Here is a 20693-nt window from a genome sequence, read left to right as displayed (position 1 = left end):
GACTAGAAATACAAAAGTATTGTTTGCAGATGCAAGTATTTATTTTTGATAACTTAACAGAGATTACAAAAAAGTCACAGTTTCCATCTTCAAAACACAAATATTTACAATTTCGACAAGTGCAGAGCTTTGCAACTTGTAATACATATTAGTTTAATTTGGTTTACAGTATTTGACATGCTTCCAACAGAGGTCAGCATCCTGATGAACGATGGAGCAGGTGTGGAGGTGGACTTAGTTACCCTTGATAAAGGACTCGTAGAGGGAGGTGAGCTGGGTCCAACTTTTCCTTCAGGTCCTCAGCGTAGGGGGCCACCATCTGTTTCACCAGGTTGGCTCTCTGCATCAGCTCCACCTGTACCTTCTCCGTCACGGGGGCCACACACTCCTGGAAGTCCTGCAGGTGCAGGTCCACCTTCAGCTTCAGGTCGTCAGGGCCCGAGCTGAGCATGCAGGTCCTTCACACTCTGCTTCAGCTCCTCGCTCTTCTGCTCCAGGGTGGCTCTCAGGGCCTCGGTGTCAAGGGACTCAGCATAGGGGGCCAGCTCCTGTATGAGCTGCTCCACTCTCTGCTGGATCTGGACCTTCATGTGGTCGGTGTAGGGCTCCAGCTTGCCCCTGACAGTGCTCAGCTCCTTGGTCAGAACATTTCTCAACACATCAGCCTCTGCGGTGATCTTGGTCATCAGGTATTGGGCGGCAGGGGGGAGCTGCTCCTGCAGGGAGATGGCATACTGGCTGGCAATGTCAGTGCTGTCGGCCAGGCGGGCACTGGCAGACACGCAGGGTGAAGGTTAGACAATCAGACGTTTTTGTGTAATACCATGCCAACCACACATGCCACTAATAGTCACCATGGTTCCTGTGTGTCACACTACTTACTTGACTTCCTGTCCAAACTCTGATTTCCTGATCATCTGGAGGGTGTCATCAGCTGTTTGTGTGGCCTTCTCAATGTAGTCCCAGAAAGCATCAGTCAGTACTTCAAGCTGTGGCTTGGGTGCATCAGCATAAAAGATGTTGGCATTGCAGCTTGTTGGACGGACACAGAAGCAGCTTTATAAATGCAGTTCATATTAATAGCTCTTAGTTGGGTAAACCATACTGAGTGATGTAGAAAAGACACTTGAGAAAGCAAAAACAACTTACCAGACAGTACGGCAATGGTGAGTACAAGGAATACCTTCATGATTGCTGAAAAACAGTTATAAGATTGTTAGCTTTCAGACTTCATTGTTGTGTCATGTGATGTATTGAAATATAGTGTAATTCTCACCTGATGTTGGCTTGTGCGTCTCTCAGAGTTAAGCGTGTTTGTGAATGACAGACTGGTGCTTCCATGTATATATATACTGAAGCACAGAACAGTTGTAGTCAAGAGCTCAAAGTCCAGGGGCCTCATTTATAAAGGGATATACGCTCAAAAAATGGCGTACGCCAGTTTCTACACAATGTTTGCGATTTATAAAATACTAACTTGACGGGAAAACGTGCGGTCCTCCACGCAAACTCTAACCCATGCGTACGCACTAAGCACAAAAACGGGAGAGACGAGAAACTGCGACACCGTTGGCAGAAGGAAGAATGGAGAGAAATATGTGGAAATAATACCATAAACAAAATGTTACCTCTCATTTATCATATGAAGAATTCATTTTCAAACATTGATTAACCTCTTAAGCCCTGAGCCTGTTTTTCAGGTTTCAGGCTCGAAAATGCCACTAACACAACAAAGACTATATCTTCACTTCTAAAAGGGGTAAATTAATAATCTTTTCTCTCAAAGCAAGGTTACATCTGTGAGTTTGATGTAGAAGTGTCGGAATCAATATAGATGTTTTTATCTTAAAGTAAATTCAGATGGAACACAGTAAAAACATGTAAATTCTAATGTCCGCCTAAAAAAAACCCATTACTTATAGTTAGAACCACCCTTGAATGATGGGCTAGTAGACTCAAAGCTTTAGGAATCCAAACTATAACATATAATAAGTACCCTGTATCAAGTATGATGCAAAACAAGTGACATTTGACCTTTTTAGAGAGGTTTAGAAAAATAAAGTCCAAGCGGACTCACCTCTGGGTAATTTGGGAACCATCAGTTCCATTTGAACTTTTTCACTGTAAAAATCATTGTATTACTTTGAATTATCACTATAGGTATTCATTCCATCCAAATACAACTGTTGTGAAAAAAAACCAAAAAAAAACATAGGCCTACTCTGTTATCCTCTGAGCCTCTGAATTAGCCCCGAGCGAAAAATGCTAACCTATTACTGCACCGAAAATCACTCCTAGCTCCCTTATTACTTATCCTAGCTGCACATCCAACACATCGTTTATGATCGTAAAGACACAGAATCTAACGGTGCCCACCTCAACACTGAAAGATACAAACTCGCGACGTTATCAACAAAAACGTACATCAAAACAAGTGGCGCTAGCGCTAATGCGCTAGGCTAACATGGCTCACCTTCCTCTTTGTCTGGTCTAAACTGGTCTTCAATGCCATTAAAACGATAAAAACGATGATGTAGTTAATCCATAGGTTAATATCCAATGTGGCTGTGTCCCCTTTGAAATGTTCTGATAATCTATAAGCAATACACAACCTGATCTCACCAGAATGCGTGACACCACCACGACTCCTTAACACTGCATTGTGAGGTGGACTCACGAACTTTGTTACATTTGCGTGTCTGCACCGCAAACAACCCCAATGTAAAGTGAATGAGGCTCTTTTGTCGTGGTGCACACGCGCATTTCTACAATGTCCTGCAGGGAGCTTTTATTCTATAAAACGTTTTTAAAATATACTTTATAGCTTGTAGTAACTCACGGGAGGCTTCTTTTATTTTATTTGTATTCATAATAATTTTTATTTTTCGTCAGAATGTATTATGGTGCATTATTTACGATTTTTTGTTCTCAAAAAACAGTGCATTGTGTGTAATACAACTGGGATTTTTATTAAATTAGTTAGTTTTTAAGGAAGGCCAGAGCTTCAGCTGTGTCCAATAGATTGTTCCCTTTAGTTAACGTTTTTTAAAAGAACATTATATTCCTATTTGATCATGTCCCCTTTATTGTATTACGGAGAGCAATGTGAGCATCCATTCCCATTGGATAACGGAGGATTTTACACCCGGAAGTAAGTATTCCCCTTACTGTCGATTAATTTTACAGTGCTATCTGCACTATTCATCAACTAAAAAACACCAGATTATCCTTGTTGATTACACAACATTGATTGGTTTAAATTGTGTACAATGCTTTTGTATTTTTCCCCTTCGATTCGGAGAAACAAATATGTGTGCAGTTTAGGATGGCCGAAGACACTACACTATCCAGAATCCTCAGCTATCGTTTGGGACTCCACCATGTGCTTTGCTTGACAAACCCCGTGATTTGTCCTCAACCTCTGTGATTGGATGTTGGAGTGGCAGTGCGCGAAGTGTACGCTGAGCGACAAACAGCATTTTGAAATGGAATGAAACCCATCGACGCCACACTATTCAAAACAGGAATCGAACGTCTCCTACCCCCCCCCCCACCCTTAGGTCACAGGCTCCTCCAACAGTGCAACACAATAAAACAGATACACAGAAAAAATAGTGCAAGTCAATACAAAAAGAAAATTAGTAAAATAGTAAAAAGTGAAATAGTGCAATAAGAGTCTATACAAGGGATTGGAATATGATATATTAAACAAATCATTTCTAAGTAGCAGCCAGATTAATGCTATGGATGTTATTTCAAAGTTCAGGTGTTTAATAGTTTTATGGCCTGTGGGATGAAACTGTCCCTGAGTCTGGTGGTTTTAGTCCGGATGTAAGATAAAATAAGATAAGATAAGATGGTACTTTATTGATCCCAATTTGGGACATTGTTTTTGTTGCAGCAGCATAAAAGACAAGGCATTTTACAATAAAACAAAACCACAAATTACAAGAATAGAAAAAAAAGAAAATAGAAAATATAGGCTACGTGTTGAAATAAAATATATACATGTAGATATTATATATGCAAATATACATATTCAAAAATATATGACAATGGAATATGGAATATCAAATATTGAACAGATTATATATGTGTACAATGTACAGCGATGTTGTATTAGAGAAACTATGGAGCAGAGAGTTCTCTTCCAGCCAGAGGTGATTTATTGTACAGAGTTATGGCAGTGGGCAGGAATGTGTTCCTGTATCGGTCCTTGTGACAGCGGAGCTGCAGCAGTCTGTTGGAGAAGGAGCTCCGTTGACTGTCCAGCTGCAGGTGGAGAGGATGGGTGGGTTATCCATCATGGAGAACAGCCTGTTCAGTGTCCTCCTCTCCACCACAGCTTCAAAGGGGTCCAGCTTGATGCCGATGACAGACCCAGCTTTCCTGATCAGTTTATTGATCCTGCTGGTGTCACCGGCTCTGATGCTGCCCCCCCAGCAGACCGCAGCAAAGAAGAGTGCACTGGCCACAACAGACTAGAAGATCTCCAGCATCTTGCTGCACACGTGGAAGGATCTCAGCTTCCTCAGAAAATAGAGTCTGTTCATCCCCTTCTTGTACACAGCGTCAGTATGAGGGCTTTCTTTAAAGTTAACCTGGTATTTTTACTCCACTACATTTATTTTAGTTACTTTACAGATTCTGATTAATGATGTGAAATATAAACAACCCTTAAAGCAGACTTTAGTTACACCTGAGTAAAATTCAGGGAAGGTGATTGTCAAGTGCCAACAATCAGGAGAGATATTTGATTGGAGGACTGGCTTATCTAAAGCCAGTTGAGTAGCACTTGAAATGTTTGGCTCTATGAAACCTGATGTACTTATATGATTCTGTTTTCTTCAAGCTTGTATTTTGTTGGTCGAACGCACTTATTGTAAGTCGCTTTGGATAAAAGCGTCAGCTAAATGCAATGTAATGTAATGTAATGATTGTTGGTGCTTGAGAAGACTAAATATTTATCTGCAGATCCCTATAAAGTATATACATTACTCGTTATTCTCTACAAATTAATTAGTTAATTAAAAACTGTATATAATTGCTATTTTGGACATCCATTTTCAAGATTTCAATATTACTCTAAACGTGTAATAAAGTGCTTTAACCAGTAGGTGGTTTGGGTTAAAAAGCTGTCAAGTTTACAGTGTTAACAAAATAAAATATACTGCTGTTTCTGGTTTAGTTTACGACGGATATATTTAGTTATTGTTTTGATATTTGTAACACAAAAGCAATGGAAAAACCCCACAGCAACACAGAAAAGATAGTCTTAACATGAGTAGTTAATAAAAAACAATAATATCAAACAAATTATTACTACTAACTTTATTGTGAAATTAAAACAGAACGGTAAAAGAATAGTTTCCGGTCTATTTTGAGGGCAGATCTCTGTAGATAAAGAAAGAACTACGACAGATTTGTACTATTTACAATGCATTCATGTGATGACTTTCAAAGAGTAAAGCAAGCACTGCTGAATAAAGTATGATTTATCTTTTACGAAACGTTTTTTTTCATATGGAATGCAGTTGGAGGTCAACCAATCACAGAGCTTGAGGCAACGCGGAACAATAGCTGAGGATTCTGGGTAGTGTAGTGTCTTCGGCCATCCTAAACTGAACAAATCTTTGTTTCTCCGAATCGAAGGGGAAAATTACAAAAGTATTGTACACAACTTAAACCAATCAATGTTGTGTAATCAACAAGGATAATCTGGTGCTTTTGAGTTGATGAGTAGTGCAGATATCACTGTAAAATCAATCGACAGTAAGGATAATACTTACTTCCGGGGTAAAATTCTCCGTTATCCAATGGGAGTGGATGCTCACATTGCTCTCCGTAATACAATAAAGGGGACATGATCAAATCGGAATATAATGTTCTTTTAAAAAACGTTAACTAAAGGGAACAATCTATTTGGCACAGCTGAAGCTCTGGCCTTCCTTAAAAACGAACTAATTTAATAAAAATCCCAGTTGTATTACACACAATGCACTGTTTTTTTAGAAAAAAAATCGTAACTAATGCAACATAATACATTCTGACGAAAAATAAAAATTATTATGAATACAAATAAAATAAAAGAAGCCTCCCGTGAGTTACTAAAAGCTATAAAGTAGATTTTAAAAACGTTTTATAGAATAAAAGCTCACTGCGGGACGTTGTAGAAATGCGTGTGTGCACCACGACAAAGGAGCCTCATTCACTTTACATTGGGCTTGTTTGCGTGGTACCGACACGCAAATGTAACAAAGTTCGTGAGTCCACCACGCATTGTGGTGTTAAGGAGTCGTGGTCACGCATTCTGGTGAGATCAGGTTGGCAATACAACTGCAATTCCATTATCTGCTGTCCGCTCTGTGCTCCATGCGCTCTGGGTCCTGCAATTCCTTCTTCCTTACGTAGTAAACAATAAGTAAAGTCTCCTGCGTAAGCTGGCTGGCATTCTTTATACTTTACGCAGTACCATATCTCTGAAACCCATTGGTCGATTTGGGTGATTTACACCTTTTTCTTAACCATTACATCCAATAGAATCAATGGGCAGTTCCCAAATCCACGTAAACATTACCATTGCGGACGTAATAGAGAAGCAAACGAAACATATCTGAAAGTACAAGCCTGGACGGCCAAACTTTATACCCAGTATATTGCCATAAATATGATGATGGATTAGCAGTACACATTTCTACGTGACACAAAGACATTGGATTAACCTTGAGCGGCATTTTTATTCCGTTGAACACAACTTTTGATCACAAATCAAAAAAGGTAAGATGTAATTATTGTAATATTTTTGAAACCGGATGTTGTTTACTTTCTCTTTTCTGGCTGATAGCTCCAGGAATTCGAGGTCGTACAGTGATGAAATTACATGTGTGGAATCTGTGGAGTCTCAGCTTTAAATCGTATATCTTGTTTGTGCAGTTAAGATAGTAATAAGGGCATTTCTACCGTGAGTTCTGTGTAAAAAAGCGTTAGCATTAGTTAGCATTTTTTCGCTCAATGCTAATTCAAAGGCTTGGTATTACTCTTGTGTTTTTTGTAGCTAACAATTGTTCTTATTGTCGGTTAGCGGAGTTTCTTACCTTTAAAAGGGTATGAAACATTAATAGTTTCATAAATGTTAAGAAGCCCTGAGACATAGTCTCGTAAAAAAAACGGTGGGAGGGGTCCACTGGGGGGACCTTCGGGCTTAAGAGGTTAAAGCAATCTTAATTAAACAAACACCTGTTTGAGACTCCTCAGTGCACACAACAACATAACTTGGAGAAATAAATAAATACGGATATGTTATTTAAAACCACCTCGAATATGTTGTTTTAATGTTATGAAATGTTTTCTCATAAATGATGCGGTTTTGCATTTCTATAGGTTGTACGAGCATGGTTTTATATACTACCATGTTTAATCATGTTTTATGCCGTTTGCTAAGACTTGATAAGTCGCTCATAAAACACAGGAGGTATGGAAACTAAGAACACCATATGTGGTAAATTGTACAGCTAATATAACACAACACATTAGTTGTATTTCCTTTAACTGGTGGATATAGAGTTGCTGCAGTGGAGACGCTGCGCACAGCTGATCGACAGCTGGGACACAAACCACCAAATACGAAAACATAGGCCTAATTCAGATCCAGGTCGTCATGACTCCATTCCGGAGGGATTCCCCGATCACTTCTTACAGTTTCTCATCAAGGGGGGGTCTCCTGTCCCCGGTACAAACACACTGCCTGAGGAAGGCTATGTGTATTTTTTTTGTCATGAACCTTTTTCGAACCACTTATTTATTTATTTTGGTGATGATCCAACCTCCATGCTGCTACTCTGGTTCAATCGGCATCCACCAAACAATATGATTTATCTCAACCTCCCCAAAATAACCAAAATCTGACACGGTGTGAGATGTATTTTTTAGCTGTTCTGTCGTCATTTCCTGCTATCTTCTTCATAAAGTCAGTCAAAATGAATGAATGAATGAATGGGCGTTTCTTTGACTATTTATAGGCAAATATGGGTGTTACGTGAAGCCCGCAAAAGCTGCACCGCATTTCGAGTCGATTGTGATTTATAAAGGGAAACCGGCGTAGGAAGTGCTGTCCGCAATTTCCTCGCCGGTACGCAATGTTTGGTGAATCGGAAAATGTAAGCAACCTTCCCACGTGAATCCTATGCACGGCGTTATAAATGAGGCCCCAGAAGTCAAGTTCCATTTTGTCACAATGACTCTCCTCCTGACTCCTCTGCTTCCGCACTACTATCACATGAGCTGCTGAGCCTCCAACACATGCGCACTGACACAACCTTTACAGTTTTCACAGGCAATATGCATTTTGGAACAATAAAACCAATGTACCTGACCATGAATATTGCAATAGTTATTGTTTGACCCCTTTTTAGAAAGCATCTAGGACATAGTAACCGTCCACATTGTCCAGTGGTAAAAGTGTCCTCAGATAACTCCAGATAACCTCAATATGCTTGGACTGGTGGACTTTGTGTTAGGGGCAAGCAACGTGAATAAAATATGCATAGTGAGAAGCCAAAAGCCAAAGTGTTGGTATCAATTTTCCTTGGTAATGCGGTTGAGGGGATTTAAGTTAGCTTTAAATCAAATGTTGGCCTTTTAAAAAATGCTTTAAACTGACCGAGGGGAATAATTGGAATAAGTAGTTTGTATTAAATGTACCAAACTGCCTCTTAAAATGCGTTGTAAATATACAGTAAAGCAAGGGATCTGTATGTTGGCATTCCTTCCCATTCCTCGAGAACAGTTTATCTGACCTTCTTCACACTTTACAGATGTAATGCTTCGGAATGTAAAGTGCTGAAGAGGGTCAAATAGGACATGTCCAATATTATAGAAAACAAACAAATGAACAGGACTCTGGGCCGGAGCAGGTCAGGAGTTCAGGGCTCTGAATACTGAGTTGATCATGTCACCATGTCTGCAGCAGGCTATTACCCACCCAGTTCAGTCACAATTGCTGCTGGGTATACAAAAATTACAACCCAACTTCACACGTTTGCTGTTTTGACCTATTAGACTAGGAACTTTGTTTTTTGACAAAGACATATGCCTTCAACATTGATACGGGAATGTGTTTCAAATAGGTGCAGCAGACCTTGAGACAATTGACTTAAACTAAGAGCATTTCTAAAGGCAAAATGTTCAAGCTAATTAAATCCTTGATTTACCTTATAACCGGTTATCTCAAAGCCAGTGTCTATCTCATTTTGGAACCCGATACATACATTGAGAAATGAAAAAATAAAAACTTATCATAAGGACTCAAAAAGAAGGCAGTGTTGAGGGTTAAGTTGTTTCTACGAGTTGTTCAAGCAGCAATTCTATAGACTAAGGCCGGTTTTGCATGGGCACTATACATATTTTTAATACCAAAATAAATAGAAGATATATACATATCAAGTTTAGCCCACTTGTACAAAAGTCTTAGAATACTGTCACGATTCTCATGTTATGTCACGTTTGTAGTTTTGTCTGTGTTGGTGTTTTTCTTGTCTTTGGGTTTCCTGTTTTATTGTGTAAAGTGTTCACCCCCGTTTCCTGCCTGTCTGCTTTCTGTCTGTTTCCCTCCCTGATTACCCGATTGTGTTCACCTGTTGTCCTTGTGTTTCTCCTCCCCTGCCCAGCGGTGTCTTGTTCTGTGATTACCCTTCTGTGTATTTAGTCTAGTCTTCCCCTGTGTTCCATGTCGGTTCATTGTTTCCCCTCCATGTTATTCCACGGTCTGTGTTCCTTGTGCTGCTCGTTGGTTTTGGATATTTTGGATACTGCCTTTTTTGCCACAGCTTTATATTATTTAATAAAGCTCGCTTTTCATTAAATTCTGCATTTGAGTCCTACCTGCTTCACCCAAACGTAAAAGAATACTATCATGGTAAAATGAGAATAATCGTTTCTATAAAATGTTACATGTTCAAGTCTAAGACATTGTGAGTTGGACACTTTCTATAGAAAAAATGGAATAAACAAAAATGTTGATACGTTTGTCTTGTGTGAAACTGAGGCTACTTTGTCCTCCGAAAGCTGACGGTGTTGGTGTCTGCTGACCTTTGGCCAAACTGACTCATAGAACTCATAGCATGACACAGACTAGAACCACAAGCTACGGTGAAGTTGGTTGGCAACATGGCCAGCTAATAGTGACAATAAATCAACCACTGTAAATCTAATCAAAGCTGGACATCAGAGACATAAGGAGAGGGATTTTGCCATTCCTGGCAAAGCGTTATCTCTGGCGATGCAGAGCTGGCATAAAAGTGATACCTAAGTACAGACATACCTTTGAGGACAGTAGGGTTTTTGAGGACAAGGTCCATTTAAGGTTACACTTGAGGATTTAGTAACACTCTAACACAGAGGAATCGCACATATTTAGGCCAAATCATGATAAAAAGGCACATAACTAAATCAATAGTGTTTGGTAGATGATAACTGACATATGAAACTGTTTAAAATAAATGATGTGCTTGGTGTGTCTGTGCATTGGTGCAACAATCTGGAGTTGTGCATGATTGCTGTGTGGTGTCTGTGAGGATAGCAGGGTGAGGCAAGGTGACAGCAAGACACTAGCCACTGTACTTTGGGATCATTAGAGTCCGTATTGCTTTATAAGCTGCAGAACCTCACCGGCTCAACACAAGCAGTGCCAAGTGGATTTTCCGATACAACAGCAAACTCAGGTGAGGTGATGAAGGATTGGCTTGGAGTAGCTTCTGAATTTTTTCTTTTTACACTCAATCTTAGTGAACATGCTTTGCTAACTTTGCATCTCCTTGTTAAGATATAAGAGCCATGAAGGTCCTTGTTCTGCTCGTCCTTGCCATTTTCACTGGTGAGTATGGTAGAAAAATATCCCTATTTGTTTTGGAGCGTGACACTCAAGTCAAAAGATTTCAAGGAAAACATAGAATTGCAATGAGATTTTTGGACCACTCAAATCACTTTTAAATAACACCTAGAAATTCCTTGGATGTGAAATTAACCGATCACACACACATTAATATACTGGTCTGTACTGATATGGAACCTTTTATGGGTGACCATATAAGGAGCCATACTGCTCATCATTTAATTTTATTTAATTTCAAACCTTTATTTATGCAGGTGGTCCCATTGAGTTAATTGATCTATTTTTCAAGGGTGACCTGCTGCAAATAGGTTCCACATGAATACATATAAACATAAAACAACAGAAAAACAAAAAGGACATCATACAGCATATTTACAGCGACTACAATTTACATAGCTAGTGACATTTACAGGTTCGACCAGTTTCCGATTGGATAGCATCTATCCTTGCTTTAAAAACATTTAGTGGAATCAAATTGCTCAGCTTCCATTCCTTTTGCAGACTGTTCCAAGTTAGTGGAGCTGCGCATCTAAAAGCTATCTTCCCTAAGACAGTCCTAGCAGTTGGCACATTTAATAAAACCACAGCATGCGATCTCAGGCAGTAGCCACTTACAATTCGCCGTGAGATCAGGGAGCAGATGTAGGATGGAAGTTTCCCTAACATGGCTTTGTATATAAAAATGTACCAGTGACTGAGCCTCCGTACAGTTAGTGAAGGCACAACTGCATACAGGGTACAGTGATGGTTAATACTTTACAGTTTGTCACAAATCTCAGTGCACTGTGATACACAGCATCTAACTTGTTTAGGTAATTGGCAGGTGCATTCGTATAAATCAGATAACCATAGTCCAGTACAGGTAAAAAGGTCACAGTGACTAGCCTTTTCCTGGCCTCAAGTGAGAAACAGGACTTGTTCCTGTAGAAGAAACCTAGCCTAACCCTCCGTTTTTGAAGCAGGTTATTGACATGAAGTTTAAAAGTGAGACAATCATCAAGCCAGATACCAAGGTATTTGTAACAGGTAACCACTTCAAGTTGTATTCCTTGCGTAGTTACAATATCTAAAACAGGCTCTCGTGTCTTTTTAGAATTTGAAAAGAGCCTTACCTTGGTTGTATCAACATTTAAAAGAAGCTTTAGTTTAGAGAGCTGAGTCTAAATAATGGTAAACACAGCTTGCAATTCAACAACAGCCTCCTTAATGGAGGGTCCTGCACAGTACATGACGGTATCGTCCGCATAAAAATGTAAGGTTGCTCCATTGACATTTTCACCTAAACTATTGATATAGATGGAGAATAATAGCGGACCTAAAACAGAACCTTGTGGTACACCATTAGTAATGTTTAACCACTCAGAAGACAGTCCATCAAAATGAACAGATTGGGACCTTTCAGAGAGATAGTTCACAAACCACCCCACTGCATGGCTGGATATGCCAATACTGGCCAGCCTCTGCTTCAAGATGTGATTATCGACGGTATCAAACGCTTTGGACAGGTCAACAAATAGAGCTGAATAACTCTGCTTATTATCTAAAATACTCGCCTTATCATTCACCACTTTCATTGTCGCAGTGATGGTGCTATGTTGCTTTCTGAAGCCTGACTGATGTTTAGACAGGATGTCATCTGTACATAAAAACTCCTTTAACTGTTCACTCAGTAGGCGTTCAAGAACCTTAGCCAGAACTGACAACTTAGAGATTGGCCTATAATTATTTAATAAGGTGGCCTCCCCTCCTTTTAGTAAAGGTAGCACATAAGCTGACTTCCATATTTTTGGAATTGTGTTAGTGCTGAGGGAGAGGTTAAAAAGAGTGAGAGGTGGAGCAATACAATCTGCAGCTATCTTTAAAAAGAAAGGTTCTACGTTGTCCGGGCCAGCCGGTTTCTTAGGATCTAACTTGGTTAAGGCTTCACGAACAACATCAACAGTAAAAGGAGTAAAACTAAAAGGGTTTTCCAAAATACGTTTTTCAGAGTCACAGACTGTGGTGTTCACAGAAGCAGAGTTAGTGACAGAATCAAACAGAGAGCCACAGGACACATAATGCTCATTAAAACAATTTAACATAGTAGCCCTGTCCGATATTGTGCCAGATGCTGTGGTAAGGCACAATGACACAATAGCCGCGTTCACACTGCGGTACTTTTCCCACAAAGGTTCATGCGAACTTAGTTCATGCGAACTCTTTAGTTCACATGAACTAAGTACAGATCGCATTCACACCAGAAAAAGTCCCTGGGGGTGGATTAGGCAAATGAAGCCGCTGACGTCACTTCTTCTTCTTCTGCTTTGGGTTTACTGGCAGGCCGCAAACCACTTCACGGCGTATACTGCCGCCCAAAGTCCCCGGCCGGAAGTCCCCGGAGTTGGGGAAGGCTTCAGTAGAAGCTGCTGGGAGTCCCAGCAGCTTCTACTGAAGCTAATAATGCTAATAATGCTAATGCGAGGATAATAAAATGGCGGCTTCACAAAACTGTTTGGGAGTTTTACGGGGCGTGGTTTGCAATTCGCCCAGCCAATCAGGAATATAGCTCTTTTCTCAAAAAAGAGCCGCTCGAAAGTCCCTGCTCTCTAGCAGGGACTTTCGAGGGGGTAAAAAGGTTCGCATGAACTACTTTTAGTACCGGCTCTTTTTGGTGTGAACGCGATCATGAACTAAGTTCGCATGAACCTTTGTGGGAAAAGTACCGCAGTGTGAACGCGGCTATTCATCTAATCCAGGGCTTCTCAAACTCTGGACCAAGATCCGGATCTGGACCGAACTGCAAATCAATCCGGACCGAACCCTGTGTCCCATTCTAAAACAAAAATAAATAAATTCTGACTCTGATGTAAATTAAAGTGGACCTATTATGCTATATTGGAAACATATATTGTAGGGCCATGCCTATACAAAACATGTCTGTGAAGTTTTTTGCTTAAAATACCAAACAGTTCACCCATTGTAGCCATGCCTCATACTGCTCATACCCCTCTTTTGCAGCCCTGTTAGAGAAACGCGGATGTTGGGTCCTTAGCTTGAAAAAAACAAAAGAGGAGGCGGAGCTAATGCCTGAGCAGAATTCTACCAGAGATAAAGTTAAATTCTGCTGTGATAAAACACCACCCTGTTCTAAACCACATCAAAGATTATTTCTGAAACAGTATGGAGCTCAAATGCTTTTTCTCTTGCGGGTTTATCACAAGGTGAGTTACTTTTTTTATGTCCTGATTTTTAAACACATGTGCTCTCTCCAGTACAGGTTAGCTCTGAGTGTTAGCAAGGCTTGCTAATGTAAACAAAGACGAGATTACGTCCAAAACACGTCAGGCATTGTTTCTGGTAGCAACTTTCTGTGGGTCCGGTCAGATCGGCAGCAAATCTGTATCCGCTCGTTGTACCCCTGTTTTTAAAAGATTTGGGTACTGAGGAAAAGAGAGAGGGTTTTATTTTCTGACGCTGCGTGAGTTCCCCGACGAACCGGGGACACATATTTATGTATAAAAGACATCACAAAGTGCATTTTGCATTATAGGTCCCCTTTAATATATATTTTCTTGTGTCTGACGCGTTGCGAGAATGAACGTGCATATATATTTACTTGTGTGCACGAGCGTGACACGCAATGCAGACCGCAAGTTAACCGCAAGTTTACCTTGACTTTCTAATGCTTCTCATGCCATTTTTGCCGAGGTTCAAGGCTACATACAAACAGTGCCATTTATCCCACTAGTTCAAGCCATCATACTGTATGTATGTATTGAATGTGTGTGTGTATACAGGGGCGTGGTTTACCGACAGGCAAGTGCTTGGTCCAGAAGGTCCAGACTTTACTGGCATTGATCCGGACCATTGACCTTGTATACAATTCACAAGTGGACCTTTCATGAAAAAGTTTGAGTACCCCTGATCTAATCTAATGCTCATTCACACACACTCACACATGCCTCTGGGATTTGGAAGTTCAGTATAGTGCCACTTTACCTCCTTCGGAATATTTTTTCGGTTAAAATACCTGAAAAATGTTTTTGTCTCTGTTCAACAGGCTGCAATGCCAACATCTTATATGCTGATGCACCCAAGCCACAGATTGAATTGCTGACTGAGGCCTTCTGGGACTATGTCGCCAAGGCAACAGAGACAGCTGATGACACCCTCCAGATGATCAGCAAATCACCGTTTGTCAAGCATGTCAAGTAAGTCTAGACAAGACCATTGTTACCATTGTCGACATTCTAATGATACAAACAAAAAAAGTATACTGCAAACTGATATGCAATTTCTCCTCACTGAATTGGAATTAAAGGTAACATCCCATTGTTCTCGCTCCTTTCTAGTGACCGTCTGGTAGACGGGTTCATGGCTGCCTTCTATTTTGCCTCCGCCGTGCAGGACCAGCTTCCCCCTGCAGCTAAGGACATGATCCACAAAGTCACCAGGGATACCGGGTGTGTGGAAAGGGAGCTGGCTGCTGCCCTGAAGCCCTACACCGACGACATGGAGGTCCAGCTCCAGCAGAGAGTGGAGCAGCTCAAACAGGAACTGGCTTCCTACGCTGATTCCCTTGACACCGAGGCCCTGAGAGCCACCCTGGAACAGAAGAGCGAGGAGCTGAAGCAGAGTGTGAAGGACCTGCAGGCTCAGCTCGGACCCTACACCGATGACCTGAAGCTGAAAGTGGACCAGCACCTGCAGGACTTCCAGGAGCGCGTGGCCCCCGTGGCCGAGCGGGTTCAAGATCAGCTGATACAGAAAGCCATTCAGGTTCGAGATATGGCCGCCCCATACGTTGAGGATCTGAGAATACATCTGAACCCCTACTCCCAGGACCTCCAGGCCCACCTCACCTCCCTCTATGAGGCCTACGCCAAATCCAAATAAGTCAACCTCCCCCTCACCTTAAAGGGAAAGTAACTGCATCAACAGAAACACAATAATCTGACCCCGGGACACAAAATGAACAAAACGACAACACAAGCTAACCAGTTATAGATCTTTTAAGAAAATAATGATTTGGAGGTTACAAACTGTGTTAATAAATTAATGAAAATGGACCATAGATTGGTAGATTCTGAAAATCTGAAAAACAGATGTTTTTTCTGCATTGTGAAATCAGACTGGGGAAAGTGGACATGACAAATTAAAAAGACAAATTGAAGCAGTAAACACATTATGAGCTGCACTGAAGCTCATGAGTTTGAAGCGCATCACCTATAATTACTCCTGAAAGCAAGACAGGTGAAAACATTTGGTAACTAAAGTGTACTGAATAAATGTTGTGTAATATACATTCTTAAGTAAGAAACTAATGATTGTATTTATAGAAAAGAAAAGAAAGTTATTTTGAAAAGAAGAACATACTGAAAGAGACTGACATGTTTTTCATAAATTAGTCACTCTGTATCTCCTGTCCACAAGTGAAACCAACACATACTCAACACGTTGGATCAAGATTGTGTAAATAAACAAGTTGTACAAATATTAAGTTGTGTTTACTACAGAGGGCTACAAAGGGTTTTGTCTGAGACTTAATTAGCAAGGTTTAGAGGTTCTGTTAGGTATTGTTTTTTAAAGTCTTGACGGAGCCAGGATAGTTCTTATCCCTGATTTCAGACTTTGTACTGTAGCATCATTTTAAAACCCAGGCATAATGAGAGTGGTATTAATCTTCTTATTTATATATATATATATATATATATGCAAGAGTGCTAACCAACGTACTTCTTGTGTGCAGCAAATCATTAGATTATGTCATTACCGGTAGCAATGAATATTTGTTTTGTAAAAGCACATTGTTTTATTTAAATTAAACAATCTAAAATACAAGGAAATGACAACATGTATTAATTACCATTTCTGTAAATGTGACAGTGGAAGCCGAGCATTTGATGTATCAAAACCAGTGATTTACAGACAGAGGATTTCAAGACACAAAGAAGACAATGACAGAAATCTAATACTGACGTTCTCAGGACAATACCGAAGCAATGCAGAGCATCAAGAAGCAGAAAACAAAAGGACAGTAACATATTAAATAAAGAGTCAATACCACGCCACAACATTAAAACAAATAAATACAATTAACAATATCTACTGATTTCTACATGAAGCAAGCACATGTTTAGCAACACAACACAACCAGGCACCATGGATTAGAGCCAGTTTTAGATAAAATAGTAAGCTTTTACTGGGAATAGGGAAGTTCCATTTTCTTGATGATCATGTCATCATGTCTGCAGCAGGCTGTTACCCACCCAGTTCAGTCACAATAGCTGCTGGATATACACACATTACAACCCAACTTCACAAGTTTGCTGTTATAACCTATAACACTATGAACAAAATGTTGCATCTCCCCTGAAGTTTGAGTTTTTTGACCAGGAGATATTCCATCAACATTAATACGGGAATTGGTTTCAAATAGGTGTAGCAGTGTTGAGACGATGGACCTAAAGTAAGGGGATTTCTAAAGACAAAATGTTCAAGCTAATTAAATCCTTGATTTACCTTATAACCGGTTATCTCAAAGCCAGTGTCTATCTATTTTTGGAACCCGATACATACATTTAGAAATGCAAAAAGACACAATTTATCATCAGGACTCAAAGAGATGGCAGTGTCAAAGGTTAAGTTGTTTCTATGAGTTGTTCAAGCAGCAATTCTATAGACTAATGTCGGTTTTGCATGGGCACTATACATATTTTGAATAGTAAGCTAATAGTGACAATAAATCAACCACTGTAAATCTAATCAAAGCTGGACATCAGCGACATAAGAAGAGGGATTTTACCATTATTGGCAAAGCATTATCTGTGGCGACCCAGAAATAACATAAAAGTGATTACAATAATAATAATAATAATAATATATTCAATTTGAATCTCATAATGTGTTTGCCACCTTTGAAGGGACCCAAGGCCGCTTTAGATGGTGAACAAACAAACAAACAAACAAACAAACAAACAAACAAACAAACAACAGGGGCAAATAATAAAGTAAAAAAATGACAGCTGAGTTAGAACAGAAAGACATCCAGGCCATAATCACTTGACGCTCAAAAGAGGAATGTGTGTGTAAGGCTTACATGAACTGAATTGAAACACTGTCCATTAGCTGATTAATAAACAAGACATTCAAGTCAAAGTTTTAGGCATTTTCATTTGTAGCACGCTGTAAATATGGACTATGAATGAACACATGCAATGTGGAAACACACACATAGGTTTATTCTCAATACTCATAACAGTATCAGGCACAATGACTTTACTGAGAGTGAAGATGACTTGAACATAGAATGGTACTGAAGACAAAATACAGTATATTGCATTTACCTCTTCCTCTAACTCTCTCTCCAAAAGTGGCCTCCATTGTTGTGCACAACAAAGGGTTCAAGCTCAGGTTTCTAAGTGATCTAATTGGTTACATGGCTTTTAACGTGTGCATTCTGGGTGCAGGGGCTTGATAATTGAGTGTGGTATTTCAGTGGCAGTGTTTTGCAAACAACACACAGGCTGTTGGTTTTGAATAACGTGTCTAATGTAAATAAGAGTGTGTAGTTATTTGGTCAATCCAGTGTCCAGCTTGTCGCTGTGTGACAACGTCATGTTTGTTGCGCTACCTACAAGATTTACCTGTGACAAATGTCAGCCATGTAAACAGAAATGTCGACCTACTCTCACCTGCACCCAGCAGCAAGCGGGAGAAATGTTTCAAGTTATACTTGTGAAGTTACGTCTACAATTAGGAGGGTGAGTAATTAAGCTTTTATTTCTGTAACGTTAAACTTATTGTTTTTCTTCAACAAGTTTGACTACATTGAAAGACAGTGGAGGGACAGTATGTGCATTCTTAATTAACATACTATGTATTTTTAATGTGTCAGGGTGTTATGCTTCAGGTCCATGAGGACAGGCCCCACAGTGAGTTCAGGATGAAGTGTTGTTACTGTCTTAGTTACGGTCTGGTTAAACATGTTCCTGGGGATTTGGCTCATTTTAGACAGGTTAGACACAGCCAATAGTAAAACATAAACTTTAATATAACTAGCACAAGGTAGCTACTCCCCAGAAATTGACTGACTGGTCTGTGTGTGCTGCACAGAGGTCACAGTTGTGTTTTGTTCCTGTTCTGTTGTTAAAGAGTCATTTTTCTTCGTTCATAGTTTAAAAGTATATCAATTCATATCAGTATAAGAAGATGTAAGTATAAAAAACATTTAGGAAAAAAGATGACTTATTTACTCCTTAAAATAGCAGAATGTTATTAAACAAAAATGTTATCCTAAATAATACAAAGCAAACTGAATACGTATTTATTTTGTTTCTCTTCTTACAGGTGGGGCTGAAAGACTCGACCCCCGTTGAGCTGGAGCATCATGGCTGCAGGTGTGACGTGTGTTACTCTCCCGCTCCAGTCACATGACTCCCAGTGGGTCCCCAGTACTCAGCTGTACAGAGCAGCAGTGGTACAAACCAAGAACTATAGCAAGTCTGAGAATAATGTCATTGTAATTCAAATACTAAAACTACACACTCATCATGTCTCATACACACATCATTTCTATATATTGCTTAAACCCACAGTGTGTTAAACCAGGCCCGGTCGAGAACATGGCTGGGATGTCCGCAGTCCAAAGCAGAGAACAATGTCAGAGAAAGTAAAGTGAGAGATTAGTAATTATGTGAAAGTAAGCTATGCACACAGAATAGTTTATTGAAGTAGAAGATTCAACTTATTGTCATTACGTAGTACCCATCCTAGTGTTAGGAGCAGTGGGCTGCCATTATGTACAGCGCCCGGGGAGAAGTGTAGGGAACGGTGCCTTACTCAGGGACACCTCGGTAGCACTTGGTCTTTCCGGGACTTGAACCGGTGACCTTCCAGTTGCCAAGCCAAGTCTCTATGGACTTCGCCACAACTGGCCCCATATGGGTTAATGTCTCTGATAGCTAAGAGCTGCTGGATCTGTCTGCCCTCAAAGTGCCAGGGATCTACAAGGACTTCACTGCTGCTTCTGCACCATAGGTATCCCTGTGAGGTGCCACTAGTGGACTCTGCTCTCGGTAAAGTTCAAGCTGGCAGTCCCTTGTCATATGAACATCACCATGACAGCTAGAAGTCACACCGCTGCCCAACACCATGCTCCACCACGGCCAGATCTACCACTGGCTGGCTACAGACTACAACCATCTGCATGCGTTTTTTGTTGTTGTGAACATCAACAAATGTAGCTCAGCGCAAGTTCAATCAAGAAGACAATATCATCTGGTGTCACACGTTATCTCAATAAGTGATCAGGGGCGTTACGCCCCGGCTAGCCAATCATCGCACCTGCTAACCCCTTTAAATCTGCTCTCCCCTCCCTGTCAGTTGTCATTTCAGGTGTCAACGCACAATGGTAGTAAACTAATACTCCTCTGCAAAACACTCAGAAAAGAAAATAAAAGAAACCCCACAATGTCTAACACAGACTCTTCCGACAACGAACCGTTTCCGAAGGATCTCGATCCCGGCTCCGACGTACCTCCAGATGCAGCTTCCAACTCCTCAAGCCTCGGGCGCACGAGCGCCCACCTGGATTCTTGTGGCGGCTCACAATCAGCAGAAGCAGACTTCATCATCGCCCATCTACGGCAGCAGGGCATCTCCGCAGCCTCAGATCTCCCTCTCTCCCAGCTCCGGGAGCTCTCGGACCAAGTCTCCGGCGCGGTCCCCCAGCCCAGGGCAGCAGCCCCAGCAGCTCCAGCCAACTCTCCAGCTAACACTCCCGAGAGACCAGGGCGAGGACGCGGGCGGAGCCGTGGGGGGAAAA

The 20693-nt window shown here is 40.7% G+C and overlaps 1 protein-coding gene and 1 pseudogene across 1 annotated transcript; one reads left to right on the top strand and one right to left on the bottom strand.

Annotated features, from left to right (window-relative positions):
• Positions 1 to 234: 234 nt before the first annotated feature.
• LOC117461471 (apolipoprotein A-IV-like) lies at positions 235 to 1189 on the bottom strand (annotated as a pseudogene).
• A 9641-nt stretch (positions 1190 to 10830) lies between these two features.
• Positions 10831 to 15763, top strand: LOC117460685 (apolipoprotein A-IV-like). The gene is made up of 3 exons (XM_034102231.1): positions 10831 to 10870; positions 14928 to 15078; positions 15220 to 15763. Exons 1-3 carry the CDS (start codon positions 10831 to 10833, stop codon positions 15761 to 15763), a joined length of 735 nt encoding a protein of 244 aa, XP_033958122.1.
• Positions 15764 to 20693: the final 4930 nt, after the last annotated feature.

Source organism: Pseudochaenichthys georgianus, chromosome 16, assembly GCF_902827115.2.
Source record: "Pseudochaenichthys georgianus chromosome 16, fPseGeo1.2, whole genome shotgun sequence".
Classification (NCBI taxonomy): Eukaryota; Metazoa; Chordata; class Actinopteri; order Perciformes; family Channichthyidae; genus Pseudochaenichthys; species Pseudochaenichthys georgianus.
Note: the sequence above shows the minus strand (reverse complement) of the source record. Positions and strands in the feature narration are given on the sequence as shown.